The 11705-nt window shown below is 38.1% G+C and overlaps 1 protein-coding gene across 1 annotated transcript; it reads right to left on the bottom strand.

Annotated features, from left to right (window-relative positions):
- Nucleotides 1–1208: 1208 nt before the first annotated feature.
- Nucleotides 1209–4394, bottom strand: LOC112626235 (protocadherin beta-18). Its single transcript, XM_025388130.1, has one exon. The coding sequence runs from the start codon at nt 4180–4182 to the stop codon at nt 1816–1818; it is 2367 nt and encodes a 788-aa protein (XP_025243915.1). The 5' UTR covers nt 4183–4394; the 3' UTR covers nt 1209–1815.
- Between the last annotated feature and the right edge of the window lie 7311 nt (nt 4395–11705).

Raw genomic sequence — 11705 nt, 5'->3', positions numbered from 1 at the left:
ATGAGGTTTTCTAGCAATAGGGTATATTAATTAACTGTTTATTACTATAACTGAAATCATGAGTCAATCCATATTAGCTATAAATTGGGATTTTTATGGAGCAAGAAGATTTTACATTACATGACAAAAATAATTTTGTTCACACTGAGCTTAACAAGCAATTTTTAAAAGAAAGAGTCTGCTAAGGAAGGTATGATGATCCTGAGAAAAGGTACAGAAACCTAAAACTTAACAATTTTAGTGTTATTATTATTATTTAAACTAAAAGTATTATTTAAAAGTAATCCTGGGACATATAAAATAATGGAGGGAAAGTTAAGTTAATAAGACATTTCATAAAGCCCTTTGTAGCATTTTTCTGTTGAAAGACCTCATAAATTATTTACAAATTTAAATTTTGTTACATAAGCCTCTAGTATATGTTTGTTATCTCTAGACTTGTACATCCTGTATTTCATTCATTAAGTTAACATTAGAAGCATGCAATAAAAGACCAGGGTTTCAAGGTAGATAGTCTAATTGAGTACTCAAGGTTGTACAAACCTTTCAAGTCTCTTCTGATTTCAAGAAATCCCACTTCAAGATAGGTTAAACAAAGGAATTTTACTATTAGCAATGGAGTCTTACTGTAGAACCCAAGGGCAATTACACACTGGGGACTTAGGAGGAACTGAACTTAGGTGGACAGGTCTAGAACTAAGTAGCTATTTTAGTCTCTACTGTTTTCTAGGCTTCTGCCTTCTCCACTCTTATTCCTTTTCACTTTTACTTTCCTTCCATTTTCTCTCCCTCTTTTTCTCTCTATCTAGAAACTTATAAACATGGCTACCCCAGCACACGTTCAACATTTATTCAAGAGGAAAAAGTAGATGAACTATATCTCAATCACAAATTTAGGGGTTTGGAGAATGTAGCTATTCCAGCTTAAATTAGGAATCTATCACAGGACCAATAAAAAGTGATCAGGGCTCTTGCCTATAATCTCAACACTTTGGGAAGCTGATGTGGTAGGATTACTAGAGCCCAGGAGTTCAAGACTAGCCCATGTGACATGGCAAGACCCCACTCCTTAAAAAAATATATGGTGGGGGGAGGTGTAAGAAAAGAAGGCCTGCAATGGAATAAGCATCACACTAGTGATCGCCTCTCTTGGGTAGTATAGAGAAGTTCTCAGACAAGAAAGGAGCATGAGCTGGATATATACATCTTAATCCAAACAAGGTTTTGAATATATTTAAATGAAACAACATCTACTAGCATATATATGGTTCACACATAATTACGAAAAAAAAAAAAAAACCCTCAGTACAGGAAAAATTATCTGCAATGTTTGCCAGAAAAGTAGAATGAAAAGATTATAGGTTTTAAAAAAAGAAACCTAAATTAGATAACATCTTAGAAACCAACCTAACCAGATAACAAGCAATTATGTTTTTGTTAATATCATGCATTTACCTCTATAATAATATTCTCAATCATATAAAAACTGCTTTGGTTAGAGGATCCACAGTCAGAACACTCAGAAAATAGGAATGAGCCCAGTGTGCAATTAAACTTGAAGGGAAAATAATGTGTATGTGAACATATTATTTGAGGTTGTATTTCAAAACAATGACTAAGTAAATTCCAGCTTTCAATTTTTTCACGATTAAAACAACAAAAAATAGTCTTAAATTCTTGTAACTTCTGAAAACTCTTGAATAAAATGCAGTTACCCAAAATGAAAAACTCTAAATAACAAAAAGATTTCAAAGAAATAGACTCATTCTAAAAGTTCTGCATCATAATCAGATCCCTAATTGAATTCCATGCCATTCAGAAAGGTGGGGCTTTCTCCATTTCGCTGTCCCGGGGCAGCAGATTGGGAATTATCGGCTTCAGGAACTTGAATTCATTTGTCCCGGAGCCTCCTGTCAGACACACCTCGTACTGGTAGCTCTGGGATAGGGTCCCGGTGCCGCTCACGTCCACCAGATGTCCTGGAAAGGGGCCCTCGGGCACCGAGCAGCGGCCCACCGAGGCCGCCCTGCTCCTCCTGCACAGCCGCACCGCCACGAACAGGAGCACCGACAAGAGGAACAGCGACGACACCGAGGCCAACGCCACCACCAGGTAGATGGTGAGCGAGTCGGCCTGGGCCTGGGCCGGAGCCGCCTCTGGGAGAGGCAGGTAGGGCTGGGAGAAGCCGTCCACCAGGAGCACGTGCAGCGTGGCGGTGGCCGAGCGCGGAGGCTCGCCATTGTCCTTGACCAGCACCACCAGCCTGTGCTTGACCGCGTCGCGCTCGCTCAGCAGCCTGGCGGTGCGCACCTCGCCATTGTGCGCCCACACACCGAACAGCCCGGGCTCCGTGGCCTTGAGCAGCTGGTACGACAGCCAGGCGTTCTGACCCGAGTCGCCGTCCACTGCCACCACCTTGGTCACCAGGTAGCCCGACTCGGCCGCCCGGGGCACCAGCTCGGTGCAGGGAGCGGAGCCGTTCTGCAGAGGGTACAGCACGAAGGGCGAGTTGTCGTTTGCGTCCAGCACCAGCACGCGCACCAGCGCCTCGCTGCTCAGCGCCGGGGAGCCTCGGTCTGTGGCGCCCACGCGGAACTCGAAGGCCTGCAGGGCCTCGTAGTCCAGCGACCTGAGGGCGAACAGGTGGCCACTGTCTGCGTTGATGGAGACCAGGGAGGGGAGGGGCAGGTGAGGGTCCTGGGACGGTAGCAGCGAGTAGGTGACCTGGGCGTTGGTGCCTGAGTCTCTGTCTGTGGCGCTGACGCTGCCGATGTGCAGGGCGGGGCTGTTGTTCTCGCGGACGAACAGAGTGTAGGAGGTTTGGGTGAAGGCGGGGGCGTTGTCATTGACGTCGGAGACCAGCACGGTTATGTTGTGCTCGGTTTTCAGCCTGGGTGTCCCCAAGTCGGTCACGGTGATGGTAATGTTATATTCATTTCTGATCTCTCTGTCCAGTGGGTGCTCTGTTACCAGAGAGTAAAAATTCTTGAAGGTAGGCTTCAAGACAAAGGGGAGGTTGTCCTGAATTGAGCAAACCATTCTCCCATTGTCTCCAGAGTCTTGGTCTCGTATGCTGAAGACAGCGACCACCATCTCAGGTGAAGAGTTTTCTGGTATGGGGCTGGTAAGAGATGTCATGGCTATTTCTGGCGGGTTGTCATTCACATCTACAACCCGAACTAAAATGTTTGATTTTCCAGAAAGGCTCCCACTGTCAATGGCCTGAATGTTTATGATGTAAGATTGAATAATCTCGAAATCTAGAGGTGCTTTTAAATAGACTTCGCCAGAAATTGGATGGATTTCAAATGTTTTCCGTACATCTCTGGAGACATGGGAAAATGAATAAGACAGTTCTCCATTTATTCCTGCATCTAAATCTGTAGCAGACACTTTGATGATCAAGGAGTCCAGAGGGCTGCTCTCAGGTACATGAACTTCATAGACTGGCTTCTCAAATTCAGGGGCATTGTCATTGATGTCCAGGACCACAACGTTAATCAGTGTAGTCCCAGACCTGGGCGGAGACCCGCCATCCACGGCTGTTAGCGTTAAACTAAGCTCAGACTCCTTTTCTCGATCCAGGGATTGGTCCACTACCAACTCTGGATATTTTCTGCCCTCATCACTGTGTCGTAATTTAAGGTGGAAATAGGGATTGGGACTTATTGTATAGTTTTGAACACCATTCTTTCCCACATCCAAGTCCTGAGCACTATCTATTTGGAATACAGTTCCTAGAGTAGTACCTTCGGAGACTTTTAGAAGTATATGATTATTTAGGAACGTGGGAGTGTGATCATTTATGTCTTTGACCAAAAGCTCAGCCCGAAAAAATTGCAACGGATTTTCAAATAACACCTGGAAATGCAATATACAAGGCTCTGTGAGATCACAAAGTGCCTCCCGGTCCAGCTGCTCGTTTAAGAGCAAGTCGCCATTTTGTGGATCCAATCGCAAATAAGGTTTATAGTCGTCAAAGATGACTCTGGCGCCCCGTGCAACCAGGTCTTCCACATCCAAACCCATGTCTTTCACCACGTTGGCTATAAATGTGCCGACCTCCATTTCCTCTGCTGTGGAATAGCTCCAGGTCTCAGAACACACCAAAGACCCTCCCAGGAAAACAAAGAAAAGCAGCACTTGCCTTGTCCGCTGAGCTCTTCCCTTTCCCGGCTCCATGGCTTCTTAGCCAAACGTCTTTCTGGCGAAAACGTTTCAACTCAGTTTCTAGCAGCTGTTAAAGTTGCTCCTCTCACCTGTCAGCCTGGACCTTTGGGAATCTAGAAACTCGTAATCCTGTCGCGAAGGTGTTGATGGTGCCCTACCTTTTGAAAGCCTCTTTTCTCCTGGTTTCCCAGCGCTTTCAGTTCCCATGGTTAAGGGAAACCAGAGCATCTGCTGTTACAAAAATTCACCATCTTATCCTGCAGCGCCACCATGCGACTCTGCAGACTTTCGGGTTTTAGATAAATTCCAATATGTTTCAGACAAAATATTAGTTTTTCTTGAGTGTTTGTCAATAAATTTAAATTATATTCTCCTCCTATATGCCTATTTTCCGAGTTGCATTTTTGTGATATGTGATGCTATTACCTTTCCATCATCAGCCACAATCTGCTACAGCTGTGATATAGATGTAAGAAGCATATTTANTTCCATCATCAGCCACAATCTGCTACAGCTGTGATATAGATGTAAGAAGCATATTTAAGATGTAGCCCCTGCCTCAAACGAGTTATGATCTCTCTGTGAAGACAATATATTAAACAACTAAAGATAGTGAAGAATACTCTCACATGTAATTGACTTAGTAGGCAAGAGATTTTTAGGAAAATTGGAAATGAGAACTAGAGGTCTTAGCTGTCTCCACAACTACTCAGAAAAGAGGAATGAGATCATCTACTTGAAAATGAACCTGGTATACGAAAACAGTTGCTTTGGAAAGGTTGGACATTTTGAGCTGCATAAATGGTACCGTTTATTTAGGGATACTCAGTAGGAGACTTAGCTGGCAGGAGTAGAAAATAAATGCTCAAAAGTAGTGAGTAAAGTAAAACATTTCTGGTTTTTAATGTAAGAGCAAGTCCAGTTAAACATTTTTTTAAATGTGAACAAATTAGACCTCAGTTTAGTTGTGAAACTGAATTTCATCATTTGCAGACCCAGGCTTTCCATAGGCACAATTCTAAGTATGTCTATCTATCTATTAATTAATTAGTTTAGCAGATAGTTATTGAGAATATACTTTGTGCAAGGAATGGTCATAAGTGTTAGGGATAGAATGATAAACAGACATAGTTTCTGCCACGCAAGAGGGAGACAGAAAAATGACCATATATTTTAAATAGAACACAATGAATGTCATGATAAAGAAAGTTCATGCTACTACAAGGGCATAGATGATGGTTATCTAATCAGAATTTGGAAATACAAGACAAATTTTTCTGGAGAAAGTATATTCTAAAGTGATACATTAAAAATTAGTAGGAGTACTTTAAACAAAAATTGGGTATGGGGTAAAATTTTTCAGGAAAACTAAAAACAAGATTGTGAAAATCCAAATAAAGAGAAATATTTGGAAGAAATAAAATAAAATCAATATGGCTAAGGCATAGAGTAAGAGGAGAGAAATGGTAAGAGTTGAAATTGGAAAGATAAGAAAATATTTTGTAACTATGTCAAGGAATTTGGACTTTACATCAGTAGAAATGTAGGGTTATTAAAGGGATTATAATTAAAACAGAAAAGTGACATGATTATGTTTCTACTTTTTAAAAACATTATCCTGTTTCAGAGTTGAGAATAAATTAGAGAAGAATAAGATTAAAGGTGAGAGATTGATTACAAATGGTTGCAATAATACAAGTAAGAGGAAACATTGGCCTCAACTAGAAATGCAGTGAAGGGGTTGTATTAGAATGATAAAACAATAGGGTATATGGTGATAAACATAGAAGGAGTGGGTTAGAAAGGCATGAAGGTAAATGTACTTTGTTTTCAGGCTTAGGCAACTGAGTAACTGTTGGTTCTATTAACTAATAAACACAGAAAGAGCAGAAGAAAGAGGAACAGATATGGAACTGGAGAAGGTATATTTAGTTTTGAGGAAGGGAACAATTTTAACTTAAAAACTATTGAGTTTGAGCATCCATATAGATAGTTATATAAATTAGCTTCTATTACATAAATGTAGTTGAGGAAAGACATTTGGGCTATAGAGTCACATTTGGGATTTATTGGCATAAATGGTGATTAAATCTCTTCAAGAAAGATAATACGTTGCAGATTAAAAGAAGTATATTTGAATTTGTGACTTCAGACATGACGTAGTTTTCAGAGACTACCATCTCCAGAGAGAGGCCATGATTATAGGTGACTAGGTTAGAGTAGAAGTGAGTGTCATTAGCGATGAAGAAGGCTAGAAACAGAGGTAGGTCAAACTCTTGGACTCAGAATTGTTGCAAGGGATGGGCAAAGAAGAAAATTAAAAGAAGTCACATTTAAGAGATGAAATGCCTTTACACTACTTCTTTCTTATCATCTGGAATAATTTAAAATTAAACTGATACCAAGTTGATTTCATGCTCTCATTTAATGGCTCTTACATGCAAAGATCATTTAGGTAGAAAGGTTTGCTAACTTCCTTCAGTACACTAAAGATACCTTTCTATTATTTTCCATTGCTACTGTTGAGAAACATGGAGCATAGCTGACAGTCTGCCGTGTGTTTGAGGGTTCAATGTCCTCTTCCCATGGCTTTTGAAAAAAAGATTTCTCTCTTTCTTTGGTTTTCTGAGCTTTCAATATAATGTTTCTAGATATGAATATCTTTTAATATTTATCCTGTTAGGTTTATTTAGGTCTCTTAAATCTGCTTATTGATGTTTTCATCAATTTTGAAGAATTCAAATTATTATTTCTTTAACTATTGCTTCTGATACAATTTTTCTCTTATCTCCTTGGGTTCTGGTTAAATATATGTTAAGCTTTTTTACTTTGTCCTCTGTTTCTAATATTTTCTTTTTTTTTTTTTTTTTTTTTTTTTTGAGACGGAGTCTCGCTCTGTCGCCCGGGCTGGAGTGCAGTGGCCGGATCTCAGCTCACTGCAAGCTCCGCCTCCCGGGTTCCCGCCATTCTCCGGCCTCAGCCTCCCGAGTAGCTGGGACTACAGACGCCCGCTACCGCGTCCGGCTAGTTTTTTGTATTTCTTAATAGAGACGGGGTTTCACCGTGTTAGCCAGGATGGTCTCGATCTCCTGACCTCGTGATCCGCCCGTCTTGGCCTCCCAAAGTGCTGGGATTACAGGCTTGAGCCACCGCGCCCGGCCTAATATTTTCTTCTGTATTTTTCATCTTATCAACTTCATGACCTACATATTGGATAAATTATATCCTTGTCTATCTTTCTCTTCAGTAATTATTTGTTTAGCTGTATCTAATTTTCTATTAAATTTTCTAGTTGGTTTAAAATTTTGATCATTATAGTTTTTCATTTCTAGGAGTTCTATTTGTTTTCTTATCTGTCAAATTTTATAGTATTTTTCCTTGTACACCTTCAAATTTAACTTTTATTTCAATTAAATTACCTAGCATATTATAGACTGTGTCTGATAATTACAATATTTGAAATGCTTACAAGTTTATTTTTATGTTCCTTTTCTCTGCTGGCTGTCACTCATAGTGTCATGTTCCCTTGTGTATGCACTTATCTTCGACTGTTTATGTTAAGAACATAAAAAACTAGTTGTACGAATGATTTGAGGCTTAGAGTGAATAAACATTCAAACATTCAAAACTGTAAGAAGTCACATTCACATTCACTATAAGAAGTCAGATTTCATTAAAGATCTGCATTTGATTCTATCAGTTCCCGGACCACTGCCTGTCAATGATCACCTTAAATCAAGTTTAAGGCTAAAAATCAAGTTAAAGGCTAAAAATCAAGTTCAAGGCTGAAATTCCCCACAAGGGCTCATGCATTTCCAGTTTACTCTCACTCCAAGGGTTTGGCTCTTAGGGGTCCATGCTTATTAACAGAGGTTCAAGTTTTCCAGGATTCCCTAGGAAAAAGTAGATTTTGGACTTGTTTATCTCCCTGGGTTTCCTTTTAACATTAACTCTAACCTGACAATGTATTAATGTCTTAATAGCTAATTGTTTTCAGTGAAATCATTGTGCTACATAATTTTTATCATCCTTGTTAAAAACGTGAAGTCTCAGGGATATTGTTGCAACTAAAAATTACAAGTAAACTCTTAGCTTCCATGTTCTATGGGCAACTGATTATTTTGGAAGGCAACAGAAATAATAAGTATTTTTAAACAACTTCAGCTGATCAATACTAAATCAATTCTACAATGACATAATGAATTTAAACAATCTCTTGGAAGAGACAACTGCCATTTACATTGGTATTCATTCTCACTTCTTTCTATACCCCTTGTTCCTCTATATATACATAAATAGCTTTCCTATATTCTCTCTTCTCTCCCTTCATAATGTGTATTAATATATTTGCATATTTCTATAAATATAAGATATTGTGTATATCACTGTACTGTAAATCTTTGTCTCTTTTTTCTTTTAAAACATTTGAGATTTATTCATGTGATTACATGTCTAGCTAACTCCTTTTGATCACTGCATAATAAGCCTTCACTAACATATTACACATTTTATCAATTGCTTTACTGATAGATATGCAAGTGGAGTCCTATTCTTCATTTTCCCAAGATGAATATTCTTATATACATCATTTTGTAAAGCTCTGTAAGAGTTTTCTGGCTTACACACGCCAATAAAATTGCTGAATTGTGGAGTACATATATATATTAAATTTTACTAAATACTATTAGAAAGGTCTCTAAATAGGCTGTACATGTGATTTCCTATTATTCCACTTGATATTACCCAAATCTCTCATCTTTACTAATTTTAGTGTATGTTTCACCAACTAAAAGGGTTGAACTTCATTTAAAGCTATTTTCAAACTTTCTGTTTTCCCTTTTTTTGAATTTCCTTTTCCTTTGTCTTGAAAAATCCTATTGTCTCTCTGGCTTTGTTGTTGTTGATTTGCAAGAGTTATTTGAATAATGTAAATATTAATCTTGTCAGTTAAAATACTGCAGGTGGCTTCTCACTGTCATCTTTTAGTTTGTCTGTGCTATCATTTAATTTTGAGGCAGTAATATTCATCAGTTTGTATTTTTCTTTTTTGTACTTTAAAGCCTTGTTAAGAAATCCAAACCCAAACTAAGATGATATGAATATTTTTTACCTAGATTTATTTTGTCTCTTCCAATTCAAATATTTCAAATTCACCTATTACATACATATGAAGGTTGTTTTTATATGACATGAGATAGGGATTTTGTTTCTGCATATAGTGAGCCAATATCCGCAATAACATTTGCTAAATAATCTCTCTTCTCCACCAACGCCGGTTATTATGATACTTCCTCTATTGTGACCAAGTTATCTTACATAAAAGGATCTGACCCTGGATTCTATTCTATCTGGTAGTCTATGAGTCTGTTCCTAAATCATTCAGATAGATTTACCTACTTCATATTTGTAGTATGTACTAATATCTATAATGTAAGGCATTCCCTCATATTTCCTTTTAAAAATTATCCTAGCTCTTCATGCAACTTGATATTCTATATTAATATTAGAAACCATTTTTAGATCCTTAACTACTTATGATAGATTTCACTGAAATTACATTGAATTTATAAATTATTTTGGGAAGCATAGATCTTTCTTAAGTTGTTCTATCAAGGAACTAGCATCTGTCTCAATTAATTCAGACATGTAATTATTTCATTTAATGTTTTATTGACATCATTCACTTTTCCATAAAGGTTTTATGACTTCTTTGTTAGCCTAATTTCTAGAAACATTATAGTTTCAATACTATTATAAATTTTCATTTATAATTGATAATACTGAGGATAAAAATACACTACTTTTATTTCTCTTTCCATTTCACTTTTTTCTACTTTCTTATTCTAGTCTTTCTTCTCTCTTTCTTTAGTTTTTACTTACTTCAGTTTTTACTTTAGCAGTGACTTTCAGGAGCATAGTTTTGCCTCTTATGACTCTGAGGGAAAAAGGGGACCCAAACATCTTTTCAGGATTTTATTGTTTAAATGTCAATTTAAAGAAATCCACACAACTAATAATTACTTGTTACAATGAAAAATAAAATCAGTGAAAATTGCATGAAACAGAGGGAAAAAAATCTAAGGAAATTGGAATTTGTTTGACTTATTTCACAATGGCAAGTGAAATTCCATTTTACTACATCATCTAGTCTGTAATAGTATTTAATCTTGTAAGAGCAATTTCAAAATGTATATGCACACTAGCCCTATATCCATACTACTTTCTAGTTATCAAAATCTCTATCTATAATCTTCTATATAACTTTCTTTTAGAGTTGAGATATAATATGTAACATGATGAGGCATCTATAAACCATAAATGCCTGCTCATTCCTTCTTTGTAGGCATCTGAGAGAGGCCACAGGTATTAACGATATTTTATATTTACTCAATAATTAATAGGAAAGTGAAACTAAAATCGTTTTCTTTAACAGTTTGAATCTTCATTTCAATTTCTTATGAAGTTCTTGCTTTGTACTCATCTGATGGAAGGCTATTTTACCCAGGATAAGACCCTAAATTATTTTCTGCTTTAGAAATAAACAATACAAGATTTAAGCTAGTAAATAGGGTGTATTTAGAGAAAACTAGGCTGGGCGTAATGGCTCATGCCTGTAATCCTAGCACTTTGGGAGGCCAAAGCAGGTGGATCACTTGAGTTCAGGAGTTCCAGACTAGCCTGGGCCGCATGGCAAAACTCCATCTCTACCACATATACAACAAAAATTTAGCTGGGCGTCATGGCGGGTGCCTGTAGTTCGAGCTATTTAGTAGGCTGAAGCAGGAGGATTTCTTGAGCCCAGGATGTCAAGGCTGCAGTGAGCCAAGGTCCTGCCACTACACTCTAGCCTGGGCAACAAAGTGAGACTTTATCTCAAAAAACAAAGACAAAAGACTAGCTAAGGTGGGCAGATCGCTTGAGCCAAGGAGTTCCAGACCAGACTGGAAAACATGGCAATATTCCGTCTGTACAAAAAAATTACAAAAGAATTAGCTGGGCTATGGTCGCCTGTGCCACTGGTCCCAGCTACTCAGGAGTCTGAGGCAGAAGAATCACCTGAACCCAGGAAGTCAAGGCTGCAGTGAGCCATGACAGTGCCACTGCATTCCAGCCAGGGCAATGGAATGAGACCCTGTCTCAAAAAACATAAATAAATAAAATTAAATTAAGAAAACTAAAGAGTGACAGCAAGGCCCAGAGCATTATAAGACTCTTCCTCCACAACAGGATTATCAACAAAAGTAGTTACAGAAAAAATTACTTAAGAAATTAATAATTTCCATTGTGACCACTTAAGTTTCATCATAAAGTAAATATTTGAAAAACTAATAAGGTTCTCCAGAACTGAAAATGGAGGGATAGCATCTTTTTTATCCTTTTTAAAGAACATTTTCAGGCCGGGCGCGGTGGCTCAAGCCTGTAATCCCAGCACTTTGGGAGGCCGAGATGGGCGGATCACAAGGTCAGGAGATCGAGACCACCCTGGCTAACATGGTGAAACCCCGTCTCTACTAAAAAATACAAAAAACTAGCCG

This window comes from Theropithecus gelada, chromosome 6 (assembly GCF_003255815.1).
Source record: "Theropithecus gelada isolate Dixy chromosome 6, Tgel_1.0, whole genome shotgun sequence".
In the NCBI taxonomy this organism is placed as follows: Eukaryota; Metazoa; Chordata; class Mammalia; order Primates; family Cercopithecidae; genus Theropithecus; species Theropithecus gelada.
This window is presented reverse-complemented; position numbering and strand designations above follow the sequence as displayed.